Source organism: Sceloporus undulatus, chromosome 5, assembly GCF_019175285.1.
Source record: "Sceloporus undulatus isolate JIND9_A2432 ecotype Alabama chromosome 5, SceUnd_v1.1, whole genome shotgun sequence".
NCBI classification, from domain to species: Eukaryota; Metazoa; Chordata; class Lepidosauria; order Squamata; family Phrynosomatidae; genus Sceloporus; species Sceloporus undulatus.
Window position 1 is genome coordinate 166,974,102 of NC_056526.1, and position 17,820 is coordinate 166,991,921.

Below are 17,820 nucleotides of genomic sequence, written 5' to 3' on the forward strand. Positions count from 1 at the left end.
TCAAGTGTCTTTTATGTATGTGGTTAACGGAATATGGAGTGTGTGTGTGTGTGTGTGTCTTTGTGTATTGGCCCTGCCATTGTGTCATCTGCCAGTGCTGGTGCTATTAGGGGCTCATCTGCAGAGAGAAAGATAACTGAATGCCCATAGGGTCATACTTATGAGAACTCAGTGTTCTAGTTCATATGGACAGATGATTATGATGATGTATATTCATTTATAGTCCAACTTTACTGCAAGTAGTCAAAGAAGTGCACATCACTCTCCTGCTCCCAACTAACCTATAAAATAGATCGGTCTGAGACTGGCTTGAGGTCATTTAGTGAGTTTTCATGGCCCACTGAGGACTTGAACCTGCACCTCCCAGCATTCTAATTACTACACCATATATTCTTGGCATTCTTTTTCTCTGCAGACATACCCACCTTGTGGGCATCATGTGGATGAAACTGAAAGCAGAGAGCCAATGTGAATGTCCATGATCATTCTCCCTGTTATATTCATTGACAAAAAAAATAACGTCTGAATAAAGCTAATATTATATTATTACTATTATGTGTTATCCTTAGATAAAAGGCAGACGTTAGCTGATGCAGAATCCTTCAGATTTTTCAGTCTTCATAATCTGAGAGAAAAGTAGACAATAAATGAAAGTTTGTTCTGATGCTTAGTGTTAAGCAAAAATCATAATGAGCTCCCATGGTTTATAAACAAGTAAATACATGTTGCTAAGAGCTTACTATCATACATAGTCAGCTTATACAGGGATAACCACAGTTATTTCATGAACAGCATAGTATGTAAGCCACCACTCTTTCTGTAGTTTGCAGTTCTACAATTGCAATTCTTGAAATTAGTGCAACTGGATTATTTGAAATCATCAGAAAAGTGTCTGTATTAAAGTGTCTCACTTGTACTATTTGAAGTGTCAAGAACTTCATGACAGGTAGATTTGTTTTGTTCTAAAAAATGACTATCAAAAGGCAGGTTGTAGGAATCTTTATATACAACCTGTAGGGTGTTGTAGATATTATAATAAAGTGATTTGTAGATTAGAAAGCAGGGATTCCAAAGACAGTGGACAAAGAAGACATTCTATGTTTTCTGTCCTAATTTTTGCCAATCTCTTATGCTACACGGCTTCCTTTCTTAAATGGAAATGTGTGCTTGTTTTTTTGTTGTTCTTCTGAACAAATGAACGCCAAAGGTATATTGCTACCTTTTGTGTGTACATGTGCATGTGTGTGTTGAGTTACTATGCCCTTGTGAAAGATGGTTAGCTTTTTCTCAGAGCTGTTTTCTCTGACTCTGAGGAAGCTATGTTTGCTTGCAGTATTTCTAGACTGCTGCACCAGTGTGTGTGATACAACAAATGTAAAACAGGTAAAGGCTTGTGCTGGTTAGCCAGTAGTGGAAAGAGATGAGCAGTAAGCCACTTACCTCTACCAGCAAGAGAAATGAATATAAATTCATGCTATTACTGTGGATGTTTGGCTACCATGAAACTTAATGAAAGTATTTGAAAAGGATATGGGGAGCGGGCCAAGATTCTTGTACTACTTATCAGTAACTGAGTATTCACATTTCCATTGCATGTTAGTCAGCCACTATTTGGCTGATGCCATGCTTTTCTGAGTTATATTTTGTCTGGCACTCTTTCAATCCACAAACCCACATACCAGTGTAGAAAATGCTCTTTGCTTCAGTGAATACCATATAAATAAGTTAGAGCACTGACCCATTCTACCATGGTGATTCTGCCTAGGGGCTCTGCATGTTCCATCCTGTTCTACCTATTGTAATGGGAAAGAGGATGACATATTTTTCAGGCTAGAGTACAATATTTCAATTCAGACCCAAAGGTAAGAAAATTGTAGATATCCTGTAGATCTCCTGGAGCAAATGTTCTCAGCATGGTTATAAACAAGGTTTCCTCAGAATAATTGTTTAGGTAAAGTTTCTCATTACTAGGTCAAGCAGACTTTGTGAATATTGTTTATGATGTACCTTCTAGGATTTAGTATCCTGGAAATGGCAGCGTTTCAGTTTAACATTGTTCACTTGGTTCCATCTGTTGCAGCCACTGAACAAGTTTCTTCCCACAGCTAGTCATCCAAAGAAGCTTTGTCTGAGCTCTCTGCACTGAAGCATTTTCAAAAGCCTTAATAAACAGTAATGTATTCTTTGAAAAAGACAATGCCAAAAATAAGTTGCCAAAATTAAAAAGGGCAAATTATTGGCAGTATTATGCTAAGAAATCTTAAATTTTTTTTAATGAAGGTTTCATTCACTGTTTTTCTCCCAACAATAGATTAATAGCCTGTGATATCTTAAAGGAAACATTTTGTCAGAGTGCGTATGCTCATTTAGAAGTCCTTTCTTCTGAAAAATCTCATTAATTAGTGCAATATTAATATTTAATCATCATGTTCCATTGCATCTTTGTGGAAGTCTCAAGTACATATTTCATAATGATTTAAAGATTTGTTTTATTTAAACCCTGGGGAGTATATGTTGGGACTCAAAGTCCTGCAGTAACATTTTTCTAGGCATTCATTTTAGAGACTGAATTCATTAATTCAAAATGAATGAATTTAAATATCACTTTTTCATTAGTCTCACAACACAAAGTTAAGAGATTAAAACAAATAAATATTAAGGTAAGATGGGTGCGTAGAATATTGGAAATGTTGGGTATATGATTGTTTCAGCTAGTGATCCCCTGAATGAAATTTGGAATTCCTGGCTCTAGCATGCAAAACATTGGCTCTGTCACTGATCTTAGCAGTCCACACATCTTGATTGGAAGTAGAGAGGCAGACAAGGATTCACTTGTGCAAAAAAAATGTTTTGAACTTGCTCAGAAACTCTCAAACCATTTTCTGATTTGATTCAGTGAGTAATCTTTGTAGTGAACTACGGTACATATGAACAAAGAAGGTTAAATGTTGAAGAATCAGTAAAGTGTTCATTTTTGTGGTGTAGAAAGAAGAGAGGGATGCAGATGAATAACATATAAATTCAAAAATTTGGATGATGGGATTCTGTGCTTTAGGACAACATTCACAACCTGACAGTTCCTGGACATGTTAGGCTCCCACTATTCATAGGCAGCAATCATATTACAGACTTTGTAGTGCATATGTGTGTCAGGGGAGCGGGGGGGGATACAATAATTCTTTCTAGCTATACAGACATTATAATTTAATTTTTCTTGTTCTTCCTCCCTCCTTTCTGTCCTTCCTTCCTCAAATCATTAAGCCATGAACTCGTTCAGTCACCATAAATATGTTTTATATTAATCATAATCTTTATTACCCATTTTCCCATTATGTCTTTTGATCCAAAGGAGGTTTATTACATAAATATAAGCATAAATGATTTCCAAGTATTCTTGAACATATCTTTTTCAATGTCTCTTCTTGGTGCTTTCTTTGTATGTTAATTTTTCTGAAAGAGGTATGGACCCTATCAGTCCCACAACAACTCAATAACTATAATATTATTGGATGCACTGAAAACATTTGTTTGCTTTGAACATATTTATGGGATACAACCTTTAAAAAAATGAAGTTGGATGATAAGTTTGTTTCAATTATAAATAAATTATATAAAAATGCAAAAATTGTAGGATATATAAGGGGAATAGGTTCTCAACAATTTATCCTATTTAGAGGAATGTGACAAGGCTGTGCATTGTTTTTAAAAAATGTTACAATTCTGAAAGGAAAAAACCCTCACAGTACCATTATCTGTACATCCCATGGTTTTGGCCCCACAACAATGAGTCATTTAATGTTAATTTTTCTAATTAAATAAATTCATTTATTAATGTTTATGGTAGTGAATAAATGTTATAGTTTCTAATAGTTACATTATTGGATTAATTTTCAAATTGAACGTTCCATTGATTCTCCTTCAGCTCTTAGCAGTGTTAGGTATCACTGACCATGGTATTTTGCTAAGTATTTTGATGAGATGGGGACTATACTTACACCCTGGTTTCCAAAAATATTAAACCTCCCGCTCACTCCTTTTGTACTTGAGTGGTGAAACCCTTTGCTTCATATTGCCTATTTTCATTTCCATGCAGTTTTAACATCAGAGTGAAGTCATCTGGGGACATGGAGCTCTGTTTCTGTGTCACTGAATTGAATGAGGCTGTAAACATTCCAGTATTTCTGGAAGCCTGAAGTACAGAATTACCAGCAAGACAATTGATCAGATTGCCCAAGAGGTCAAATCATTGGTACAATGCTTCTAAACAGAGGCTGTGTATTGGTCTCTCTCCCCCCCCCCTCGTTTCTTATTACTATGTTTCTGACATAGACAGGTGATAATGTAGTCCCTGTGAAAATTTAAATTGTAATCTAAGGAGCAGGGGAGTTAACATATCTTAAACACAAACCTCTTAAACATGTAGTTCTTAACTGTGGTCTCCAATGTTCTTCATGTTTTCTGCAAAACTACTGTGTAAATTAAAAGACAGTAATGACCCTTGGATCAAGGACCTTTCCTCCTATGCTCTGATATACATAGCTATATGTGAAAACCTGGTTGGAAAACTTTTATGGCAGCTTCTCTTAACAGGGATAAAACATACGAAAACCATCCACTATATTTTCTTAATTTCCTTTAACAGCTATACTCACAGCAATGTACAGCCTTCCCCATAAAATCCCAAACTCCACACACACACATTCAAGAAAGCAGCAGAACAAAACATGATCAATTTAAAACAAGCAGGGGCTAAATTTATATAACAAGCAACACTTCAAAGACCTACATTTCTCTTTCCAGTTAAATACACTCCAAACTCATGAAGATAACACAGACACAGAGTTTAAGAAGCCTGAGAGAATAATAAACTCTGCCTAAGGCCAAAAGAACATCAAACCAAACTCTAAATGTGGATTAGATGAATCTTGTTATTGTCAGCTGCTAGCTCTCTGGACACATTTAGCATGATGGAACGGATGATTGCCATCTTGAGCATTAATGATGGTTGTTCAGGAAGCTCTTCAAAACCGTGTCCTGTGTAATACCTACCTTAAAAGAACCAGGTCTGAATAGCAGTGACTTTTGACAAATATTTGCAATGTCAACCCAATGGCAGGTGCCACCAGACTGATTGAAAGGTTCTAGCTTTTGTTCCTATTCTTTCGAATTTTATACTGGGCTAAAATAAATTGACCTAGGGAGCTTGTATAAAAAGTCTCTGATCATACTGGAAGTTGATAGAAAAGATTCAGGGATAAACAAAATGTGTATAGATCTCCAAAATAGAACTGAAAAGAACAGGAACAAATTCTGGAACTTTCTGGACTTTTTGATCAATTTTGATGCACCCCAGTGTTATGCTAGTGCAAGTACTAGTGGAAATGAATTGCTAGAGGTAGCACAAAGAAGGGTATAATTTAGTTGTTCAACCAGTTGTGAAAAGTGGATCATATCTGTATGCTGTCTCGTGTGCTAATATTTGCACAGTTAAACCCAACACAACTATGCTAGTTGACTTTGTTTGTTTTTTGGTTAGGTCTTCGAAAGGAGTGTGTAGAGGTCCTAATGGAAATGTATTCCATGCCTAGCCGTACTTTTCTGTGCATCCTTTGGATTTATTTGCTCTTAATAATTGTTTTTATTGTAGTCCAAATCCCTCAGAGTGCACTTTGATCGAGCAGCATTTTAAGCTTCCTCACCCATATTTGTGGTAATAAGGTAGGGAAATATGATGATCTACAAAAAGGCAATAGAGGAGTTTACTCCAACACACACACACACACACACACACACACACACACACATATTTATCCTCTGAGTCACACAGGTTTTCTTTTCTTGTGAGAAAACAGAATCAGGTTATTTTGGCCAACACGGTCCCTTGACTGTTTTAGGCATATATATCTCTGTAAGAATACAATTTTCTATTATTTACTAATAGCTACAGAAATAGTCCCAATTTGAACAGGTAAAATGTGAATAGCTGTCCAACATATCCTGGATTGGAAATACATTTGCTCAGGGCTTGTTCCAAATTAGTCCAATTTGCTCAATTAGCCCAGTTTGTAATACAGTGCATATTCTGGCTCTTGTATAATACAAATATATTCAATATTCCAATTAAATCTGTAGTTTACTATGTATTGTGTGATTTTCCTACGACTTTTTAATGATGCTCTTGACATAGGACCAGTGTTGGAACATTGGTTGTGTCTGGATAACTTAAATGTAGTTGCAGTTGCTCCCAAGTTGATATTACTGTATTCAGTTTTAATAGAGGCAATAAATATCATTTAGCTCTTAGTGCTGAATACTGAAACAATTAATAGGGATTTAATAGCTCAGTGAAATGACGTAACACAAGGCTTTTCAGCTATGTGAATTAGTAGACTTTACTAATGGCGGATGTAGTCTCAGGTTTCCTAAATTTACATTGTTGTTAAGTTGGCTTTTGACATTTAGATTCTATGAATGTGAGACTTCCAACAGTCCTGATTATTAAAAGCCCTACGCAAGTCTTGCAAACTCAGGGTTTCCTTCATTAAATCAATCCACCTGTAATATGGCTATCCTTTTTTCCTATTGCCTTCAGCTTTACCAAGTATTATCTTTTTCAGTGAATCATGCCATCTCAAAATATGGTAATCTCAGTTTAGTCAAGTTTTCATTAACTAATGATCAATATAGATTTGCATGTTGAATAAATGAAAAGGATAGTGATTTCCCCCCTAAAGTACCTTTAATCTTTTAGAGAAAGCTCAACCCTCAAGTGGTCACTAGAGGGCATTGTAACATAGCCTTTTCACTATGCTGCACTGATGCATCAAAACCTGGGTTCTTGCCTCTGTTTTTAATCTCAAGTGATATTTAAAATTGCCTCTATATGTACCAGGAATGCTAGATTTACTAATGCTGTAAACTAATTTAAATGTTTTTCCTTTTCGTGAAATCATGGTTTAAAGCTCTGAGAGAAATTCTGTACTAAGCACCTAGTTTTAAAGTTCTGTTGAGAGTCTGAAATTTGCATTTAATGTGGTGCAGGTATGTACATGGACTGTGGATTTGTTTACATATGTTTCAAGCAAATCAAATAGCAGACATTATAATAGTCCTATAACAAGGCTAATTGTCATGCTTGCAGTATTTTTGACTGAAGACAAAACATTATTGAAAAAAGAGAAAAAATGCTTCATAATACATACATAATACATTATAGCAGACAATTTTAATATCATACTGTAACACCTCATAAAATGACTTGTCCCTCCACCCTTGCTCTTACTTACAAAGCAGGCATAGTAGAAGGTGTTTTTAATACTCCACAGCTTTCATATCTTTAGACACAACTCGGGGGGGGGGGGGGAATCTTCAGTAATGGCTGTTACCTTCTTTATGAAACAAAATTCATAAAGGTAGACCCTGTCTCTATATTATGTATAGCTATTCTTGCTATAAAATGTGAACATTAGGATAAAATTTCATTCTTAATAAATAGCAGTGAGTCATTAACATGTGGTTGTAATTCTTAACAGAATTTTTATCCCCACGAAAAATTGACTTTATGCAAATGACATTTTAATTTAAAAAACTTGTCATTAAAATGTTTCTTTTTCTGAAGTTTCTCAGAACTACATAGTTCTTCAAAATAACACTTTCCATTTAAGAGATGCTTATGACAAATAAACATTTATTTTCTAGTCTTCTGTTATTAGAAGTTAAAGAAAAAATTATTACATTTAACTAGACTTTACACTAAAATGTTACAATAAAACAGTTGCACTTTGCCACGAATACAAATGTTATTTTGCTGTAAATTCAGTAAATATTTGTTCTCTTGGTTTATTTACTTATTTTATAACCATTTGAGAATCAAGATTCATTTTTATATTTTCATGCATGGAACATTTAGTGTATGTGCTAAAATATTGTATGGTTCTAAATCACTGTGTGGCACAAGCTATGGTTTGTGTTATCTATGTTTATATATTTTTTATCTTGCCGATGTTAAAAAAAAACCCAATTTGAGGTCTTCTCAGGGGGTGCACCCAGATTAGCACTTTTGCTTGAGACTAACCTTAAATAGTAATTGCTTCTATAAGGTTAACATAATCGTGCAGTTAATATTGATTGCAGTCTTGCATAGACTTGCCTACATGTTCCATGATATGTCCCATTAAATTCACCGGTTGTGAATAGACATGCACAGGACTGCACTGTTAATCTCTACAACAGCCTTTCCCAACTTAGGTCTTCAAATAATGCTGGACTTTAGCTTTCATTTTCATTGGCTATAATGACTAGAGATTATGGGAGTGGCAGTCCAACAACACTCACAGTTTGAAAATGGTCGTCTGGAATCTTAGACTGTTGCATCTTTAGGATGCCATCTTGAGTACTTTTGTTTGTAGGGGACAGCTATGAAAACTGAGCCAAATATTGCAACCTCCTGGTTCCTCATCTTTCAAAGAAGCCTTCCGCACACCATTTTTAGTAACCCCAATTGCCTCCATCCAACAGCATCCAAGCCTGCCAACCTTACCTGCTTGGAGCCATTTCTGCTATGGAGGGTTCTTTGGATGTGATGGTTGTTGACTATTGCTGGGAGACCGATTTGAACGGTTACTGGTTGGGATGCTCTGACAGATGGGGCCTTTTTCATCTAGTCTTGGAGCTGAAGAGGCCACAGACATTGACATGTAACCAGCAGGACCAATAGCTGCTTCCAGACTTTGCAACTTGTGATGCTACGTTGGATCCCTCCCTTGCGATCCCTGACTCCCCTCCCCACTTTTGGGAACTGATTGTTTTACAAGGCAAGGTTTTATTTTTCTTTGTGTACTCTACTCATTGTATTCTTTATTTTTAAAATAGTATTCTAAATTATTTCAGTTCTGTGGACAGTTTAATACTATTATAATCTTAATGTTTGCTTTTAGCTATATATGTTTTACTTGTATTTGTTTTAGCCTTTTAAGCAAGGTTTGTTCCCAGCTTTGGGGAAAGGTAGGGTATAAATAAAGTGATAGAGGCGTAGATAGAACATTCCCTTCTCACAGCAGTAATGTGAAGAGAGTAAGGAATGCCTGTTGCTCATCACAGGGCAACAGCACAGTCACTGTGGTAAGCATGATGATATGGTATTACTTGGAGTGAGAGGCCATGAAAACAGTGAGACCTCTAAGTAAGTGTACTTAGGATCCAGCTGTCAGGCTGGTTTTGCCCAAATAAAATAACATTTGCTGTGTTGAGAACACAAAAAGCTGAACAGATGTATGTCATTTATGGGCTGAAATCTCTATTTGCCAAGTAGCAGAGAGTTTTTGTGGTGTTAAAATGTTTTTGTGGGTGTTGTGCAGGCAATCACTTATTGCCTTCAGACCACCTTCATATGACAGCAATTGCTGTTTCCTTCCATTCTTTTCCATATTAATTTCTCAAAACTGTATCCTATTTTAGCCAAATTGTTCTAATTAGGTTCGAATAGAGGATTCCCTGTATGTGTAGGTTACGTATCTACTGACAGACCTTTAGCCCATTGCCTAAGATTTTCCAGCCTGTCTATTCCTTGCAAGAAAGGGAAGGATTGAGGAGCAGGTTTTGGTTTGTGCAGTATATTTTTTCCAGTTGAAAAATGAAAGCATTAGTGACAATATTTTTTAAGAACAGAGAGCTCTTTCTGGGTGGGAGAGAGAAGGAATAGAAAAGAAAAGAAAAGAAATGTAGGCTGTTCAGGAACCAAATTTCCAAACTGTTTCTAGTTACAAATAACTTTTGGACACGTCACTGGTGAGAAATTAACTTTGTGGTGACTGCATCACGTTCTTTTCCCACTTGAATGTTGTTCTGGTTGTCTGCGTACTTCTCTGTGCTGTTTGGCAAATGCCGTGTGACACTGGTTTGCTTCAAACTGTGTTTGCTAAAAAGACAGTGTAGTTGTAATGCCTTTTGCCATGCTTTGGTCTTTCTCAAATATGATATGAGTGCAACAAAAGGGAGAAAAAGAATCAGTGATGTGAGATTAGAACAGGGGTGAGAAAAGTTTAGTCCTCTAGATGTTGCTGGATTTCAGCTCTTCCTCCCCATGCCTGTGTTGGATTGGACTGAAAAGAATTGCTCTGTAACAACATCTGCAGGGCTGTATTCTGTCTACTTCTTACTGAACAATGAGTTGCAGTCATTTGTGCTTCTATTGTGCCACTTTGGGTCCTCCAATGCAGATTGAGAGGAGAAAAGAAGAGTAAGATGCATAGCTGTGTATCAGGATGGACAATTGTGTGGGGCCCAGGAGCCAATCCCCCCAACCCACCAAATTCCCTGAAAATGATGATGAAATTGGAAAGATTGGGGGTGGGGTGGGGGGAGGAACTGGTGGGAACTTCAGGGACCACTGAAGTGCAGTCCAGAGAATGCAATTCACCTAACCTTGAGTATATGATACATATATGGATTGAAAGAATGAAAGTACTCATACATTTTTGCTGTTCCCTCCTGATTCAGAAGCAGCAACAGAGGAAGCACCTGCTTGCTGTCTTGAGAGGAAATATTAAAATATGCATAGGCTTAAGATATTGCCTTGTCCTTGGAGCAAGTTAGGTCAGCCTGCAGTCCTTGCCTTGTATTCCAGCTGTCTTTTGCTCTTAAAAAGTGATGCCTTAGAATGTGTGTGAGTGGTTGCTATGTATCCCCAAAAAGATTTCTACAAAAGCACTGCAGTGCTCTGGTAGATGTAATGGTACCCTTGGCTTTAGTTTTGTAGTGGTTAAGCACCAGTGTATCTTTAGGTACAAAGCAGGATATGAGCTCATGGTTTGAAGAGAGTATTTTGACTATGATTATCACTGATGGTAGCTCAGCAATGGGTCTGTCTTGGGGCCTATAGAGAGAAAAAAGGTCTTGGTTCAGACAATTTTGCAAGGGGAGGAGACAAATGAATGGAATTCTTGGTCCCTATCCGCACAGCCATCTCATCCTCTTGCTTCTCTTTTCTTTTGCTGTGCAGTAAGCCACATGGTGCCTTATCCCCACAGCACTCTGTGGGTGAGTGATAGATAAGGTGGCTGCTGCTTACATGGCCATGTTTCTGTGCTGCATTCACCAGAAAAAGGAAGCCTAAGTTCACGTTATAGGCATTACAGAGGGGCTGTAGTGTTTGCCATGATACATAGAGAATGTAAGCAAGAGAAAGAAGGTAGGAGCAGCCAGTATCTTCTCTGCTTTTATATGGCTTGGTTCTGGACTATTTGAAGGGCTTTGTCTGCCCATAGCAGCTTCCCATAGCAGACCTTCTTAGAGGGCTTTTCTGAATCGTACCGCCCTCAAAGTCATGTGCAGTGAGGTTGCCAGGAAGGACATTTTCAAAGGAGGTTGTGTTAGTGTTGCCAATCTGGTGACTTTCACACCAAAATGGATACTTTTCAGAGACTTTGGTATGATTTTGGTGATTGGTTTTAATGGTAATTTTGAGAGTTGAAATAAGTATTTGGTGAGATGTGGGGGGGATTCGGTGAGTTTTGGGCCAAACATTTGGGGAATTATCTTCGAAGCTTGTTGGCAACACTGCTTGTGTAACTCACTGCTGTGGGAAAGCAGTTGGCCCTTTCTTTGTTGTCCTCCTTACAGCAGGCAAAGCTCTCTGTATGCAAAGCTGTGGGCTCTAAATGCTTTGGAGCTCGGCTTTTAGAAAATATGTTTTTAACTTAAGTGGTTAAATACTATAATTGTTTTTATTGTATTTTAATGTTACAACTATCAGGGTTTTAAAAATCAATTTCACCTTCTTACCTGTTTCTGTTTTAATATTGTTCTGAGCCATGTTGAATCCTGGAAGAAAGACAGGTGATAAGTCAAATTCATGCCATACCTGACCTGCCTCTGCAGGTGGAAGGGGGACTCTGTTATCTAGGATGGGGCAGTCTTTCCTCTCTTGTTTCTTTTAAAGTATTGTTAAAGTTACATTTCCTTCTTTCTATTCAAAGTAAAAATAGCTGTGCTGAGCATGTTTTTAATCAGGTGATTCATTTATGTGTGCCCAGGTTTGGAGAAATTATGGTCTATTTCAAGTTACCACTTCTGTTTGTAAAGATAGACAACTGATTTCATTACTGATTCCATGGTTTCTTAATTCACATATTGTCTGCTTTTCCTTGTGTATGAAATTTGCACCCTCTTTTGAAATTCGTACCCCCTTTTCCTTTTTTTGTACATTGTAATGGAGAAATAGAACACCATGTACTTTACCAATTTCTTTGATTAAAAGAGCTCAGTTCAGCTGGGAAGACTTGAATTAGGCAATTAATTCTTCTGGAATTGATTGATCTGTTGCTGGATTTTTAAGCAGTATCAGTCCAAGGATAATAAAAGAGGTTTTTTTCCCCCACTGCTATCAATCCAAAGATTATAAAGATGTTTCTTGGTACAGATAACTCAAATGGTGAAGCACTAGTACAGGTAGAATTTGGATCTGACTTATATTAGAAAAAGATTTTTAAATTTTAAAGAGACATTCTACTGATCTATATGTTAACACAAAAATCTTTCATCTTTTAACAATGTTTGTTTCTCCTCCCCCACTCTCTCCAGGATATTGTACCAGTGGATGCTTCTTATGAGGTTAAAGAGCTTTATGTGCCTGAAAACAAACTTAAATTGGCCAAAACAGATGCAGAGACTTTACCAGCTTTGGAAATAAATAAGGTAATGCAGACTTAAAAGTAACACCATAGAAAGGGACTGCTCTTCTTGCACACACACAAGCCTGCTTGTGTTGGCCATTTGCGGTGCATTTGAATGAACCCTATTCCCTCATTTTCCCATTAACCTCCAGAATACAAAAGCTTTTGCTCCCTGACTGCCTCAGAGGCTTCTTTTGCTCATCTGAGGAGATCAGGTCAAATAGCTACAAATCAGAGATATCAGAAGCTTAGCCCTGTTTCTCTCATTCAATTTCAAAAGATCAGAAACAACTGTCTCTTTATTCTATTTTCTGGACTTAGGTTTATTATATTATTTGTTCCTCTTCCCCTTCTTCTAATCTATCTGGCACATTTCTCTATTGCCTCTCCTCCCTTACAGTATGTTCATTGCACTTTGGTAGCTGATACTCTGTTTTTATTCTGTTTGTTTATGGCACACACTGCACTTTATGCATTTCCCTTTTCCCATTAGGTTAGCTTTTAGTTCATGCTATTCTACAGGTTTATGCCTTTTAGTTTACAGATTTATGCTTCTGCTTCTCTTGATTAACTTTCCTTTCTATGATCCTGAATTTGAGTGTAGTTTTCTGCTATTCATTCAGTCATGTTAGTTTTTTATATCACTCAATGAATAGTAAGTTCTAGATACAGTGTATCACCGTATGAATATAGGTCTCTATTGAACCAGAGCTTAGAAATGTTAATTTTTTGAGAACAAAACTCTCAGAACTCTCAGCCAATCTGGACAGTGGCTATGGTGGCTGGAGGATTCTGGGAGTTGTAGTCCAAAGATAATATTCCCATATTGCAATGAACATATGTGATTTGTTTTTTTTAAAATGGTTCCCCTTGGTTAGATTTGCAGTCTTCCCTTCCCTTTAAAATGTGCCTTTAAAATATGTATTTTGTATTGTCCCTTATGTGACAGTATTTTTATAATGGTTCTTTCATTGCTGTAACATTGGTTTCTCATATCGGCCTTAATTGTGTTCAGAAAGGCAGTATAGAAATACTTAACTTTACCTGACCCATTGGCCTCCAGATGTTTAGGACTCTTTTAGCAGCCCCAGCTCTCATGGTGAAGTGGTAAGGAATCCTGGAAGTACCCTGAAACAAACTGAAAATTGAAATGAAAGATCCCAAAGTACTTACCAATTGTTTACTCAAAATAGTGAATACCACTGAAGAGTAATGTGGAATCCCCAAAGATACGATGTAGCTTGTCTGTATAAGTTGACTGTAAAGCTTAAGAATTGGGTTTATTCTGGGAAATAATTTGAATGTGGTTCATGATCTCCATGGTCTTAATGCAGTCCATAGTTTATTCATACAAAGTGGGATGAAATGTTCATTCAGCATATTTTTATGGCCATAATATGGCCTGACCTGGATGGGATTCAAGGGAGGTGAGATGCTGATATTGTTAAAGTAACAATTTCACGTCATCTTGCCTAGTCACTTTACATGTGGGAGTATTAGTGGTATGAAATCAGAGCATCACCTTGCCCTCATTTGCTACTACTTTATGTCATTAAGTGCATCTTTCCTGCTAGGAAATGGTAGTATCTGTAGTATTAATTGATAGAGGATTTTTAATCTCTATGAAGTTCTACCATATAACATTACTTAGCCTTCTTGAAGTTGCCAGACGTTCTAGTAGATCTAGTTGTGCACTTGCCCCCCACCCCCAATTTGGAGGAAATATTCATAAATTTTGGTTCTGACACTGGCAGAATTTAGAACTAGTCTAACACTAACAACCTTTTTGTTTGTAGGTGGATATGCAGTGGGTGCAAGTTCTGGCAGAGGGCTGGGCAACACCTCTTAATGGCTTTATGAGAGAAAGAGAATACTTGCAGTGCCTTCATTTTGACTGTCTCTTGGATGGTGAGATAAAGTAGAGTCTGCTATTACTGGGCATGCTGGGAGGCTATGGGTAATCATTTCATTAAACCTTAAACAACAATCCAACACCCAGTGAGGGACCATGGGTCTCTGTAGATTTTGGCTCTAGTATTTACTCTTGTTCCCGCATTTCAGCTTCATTTGTCACTTGCCTAACAGCTATGGAGTGTTCTGTCATAGCAGCTGCCAAACAGTGTCTTGGCTTCATCTTTCTCTCTTTTCTGGCCTGAAGGCAGATAGGAGAGAAAGGCTCAACTAGATGTCATTGCTGAAATAAAAGCTAATGGAAAAGGAACTTGGGGAAAAACCATAGGTCACACTAACCTTCACAAAGGATGCAGAAGTGTAAGGAAAGATTGCTGACATGTCAGATGTGTGGATCACCATCTGCATCCGCAAAACATTTACTCCCTCAATATTTCAGTATTTGTTTCTTTATTAGAACCAGAAGCAGTTCTGTGAATGCCAGGTAATTGTTTCCGCAATCTGCATATATAAAATCAACTGAATTTTGGAGCAATTGGAGCTTTTAGTGATAAATGCATAACCTGACTTTATAATGGAATTAATATAGCAGGCCACATAGCTGCAGATGTGTCATGTGTTGTGTAGTGCTCCTAGTGTTAAATGTACATGGCTTACTTTGTATAGAAAAGGAGTGTTCCTATGTAAGATTCTTGATGCAACATGGTTAGTTTTTCAGCACAGGAAAACTGTCCCTTGCTCCCTCTTGTTGTCACCTGTGCTCTGTATCTTTACCTGTGGGAGAACTGAAAATCTAGACAGGCTCCAAAAATGGCTGGGAGCATGTCTGTTTTAAAAAGACATCAGCAAAGGAACCTTCCCTCTGTTAGGTAAGGGTTTGTTCTTAAAACACCAGAGTTTAGAATATATTTTCCTTCAATTTGTGTGAATAAAATTTTCCTTCAGTTCACTGCAGCTTAGAACAGATTGTCCTTCACAATTTTCCCATTTTTATGATAACTATTATTGTTATATCTCCTGGTTATTATTTCCATTTTAGGGGGGATTATTAACCTATCAGTGCCTATAGTGCTGACAGCCACAAAGGAAGACAAAGAAAGACTAGATGGTTGCACAGCTTTTGCTCTGGTGTATGAAGGTCGCCGTGTGGCTATTCTACGCAATCCAGAGTTCTATGAGCACCGCAAAGAAGAACGTTGTGCCAGACAATGGGGAACAACATGCAAGGAACACCCTTACATAAAGGTGTGCCTCTCAGTAACAGATGTCCAAAAAAAAAAGAAAAAAAAAAAGAAAAGAAACTGCTGAATTTACTTTTCCTTCTTTCTTTCCTTTTGTAGATTTATTATTTTTAACACAATCTAATTTACAATCAAAATAACATACAAACAAAGATAAAGGAACTGGGGGTGCGGGAGACGAAGAAGAAAGTAGAGAAAAAGAGAAAAGAGAGAGGGGGAAAAAGAGAGAGAGAAGACATACGGCTAATACACAATAGGGTCCCCAATCCTGACTGTAATGGAAAAAAGAGAAAAAATATTGTTCTCCCATTATAGATCCAACTAAATAATCTTACTAAAATGACATTGCCACAGATTATTACATTGTTAGATTTCTTATTGCTTGGAAAGTCCATAAATTGCCTCCAATCTTTCAAAAAGGCTTCAGTTGACTTATTCTTAAAACCCATGTTAATTTGGCAATTTGGGTTAACAACCTTAACAACCCATTCTTCCATTTTTGGTGCTTCAGTCTGTTGCCTGGTTTGAGCAAATAATATTCTTGCTGCTGTTGTCATATATCAAAGAAGTGATCCATAGTTACTATCTAGTTCTTTATTCATAATGCCCAACAAAAACATTTATGGTAACATTACAAAATCAAGCTTTAAAAGAGGCCCTCTTTATCTTGACATCCCCAACATTGACTGGAAATATTCTGGCAATTTTCAACAGTTTATTTGGGATTAGCTACCATCTATACGTAATGTCACACAGGTTTTGTTTTAAATACATTTTATATGTTTGGACCACATTTTCTGCATACATCCATATAGACATTATGCCCAAAATTTTGGGTCCAACATATCATGGACTCCTTTACAGGTTCACCTTATTTCTCTAGTTTCAGAAGCCATTTATACATTGTGAAGTTGAAGGTTTTCACGGCCAGCATCCATAGTTTTTTGTGTTTTTTGGGGGGCTATGAGGCCGTGTTTATTCCTGGATTTTCACCAGCAGCTGGCATCCTCAGAGAAGATTTATGCATTTTTAAAAATTATATGGTCATTGTCTTTAGACAACTCTGAGTAAAACTCATTTTTTCTAACCTCTGTGGCTGCATTTCTCTTGTCTTAATTAAATCTGTCTTTAAGTTGTATATAGGCAAACCAGTTAAGATCTTTATTTTCCTTAGGAATAATCTCTTGGTTTAAGCTTCCAGCTATCCTGTTCAAAATAAGAAAGCTCATCATAATGCAACCATCTATAATTTTTAACATATTCACTTCATTCTTGTGGGATTTCAGCATCTGATTGCCCTATAAAAACACAGCTAGAATACTGGACTAGATAGCCTTTGGCTCGATCTATTAGGGCAACTTTTAAAGCTGGTTATTTGATAATTGCCATCAAATTGTCTTCACTTAAGTTGACCTTTGTGAACGAGAGATCTCTAAGAGCCTCCCAGTCATCAGCTGCCCTGCTTAGGTTTTACTAAATCAGGGCTGTGGCTTTCTTCATTGAATCAATCCAGCTGCAATATCATCTTCCTATTTTCCTACTCGCATTCACCTTTCTAAGAATGATCTTTTCTAATGAGTCATGTCATGTCATGATTTTTCCAAAGTATTGTAGCTTTGGTAATTTTGGCCTTTAGGGAGAATTCAGACTTGATTTGCTCTAGGACCCATTTATCTTTTTGGCAGCTCATCATATCTGTAGTACTGTTACCACATTTCAAAAGAGTTTATTCTTCTCAGCTTTATTCAGCTTTCACAAGCATATCTAGGAGAAACGTTATGGTATGGATGATTCAAATATTTGTATTTAATATCTTTACATGTGGGAATCTTTACTAGTTACTTTCATATTCGATCTCTTACTAAGGCCCTTTTCCAGTATTAATGATGTTCCATATAGAAATGCAATGGAATAATCTGTGTAAATTTTGGCTTAGATTACCACGTTTCTTTGAGGATTTTCTCCTTGCTTTCATTCAGCCGCTTGCTTGTGTATGC

General features: G+C 37.0%; 1 protein-coding gene across 1 annotated transcript in view; it reads left to right on the forward strand.

The window, feature by feature from the left end:
* PAPSS1 (3'-phosphoadenosine 5'-phosphosulfate synthase 1) overlaps positions 1 to 17,820 on the forward strand; it is a 64,425-nt gene that overhangs the window by 18,849 nt on the left and 27,756 nt on the right. Inside the window, exons 6-8 of the mRNA XM_042469357.1 lie at positions 12,580 to 12,693; positions 14,468 to 14,579; positions 15,622 to 15,827. Coding sequence (XP_042325291.1) covers positions 12,580 to 12,693; positions 14,468 to 14,579; positions 15,622 to 15,827 — 432 coding nt within the window. The remainder of the gene's footprint in view (positions 1 to 12,579; positions 12,694 to 14,467; positions 14,580 to 15,621; positions 15,828 to 17,820) is intronic.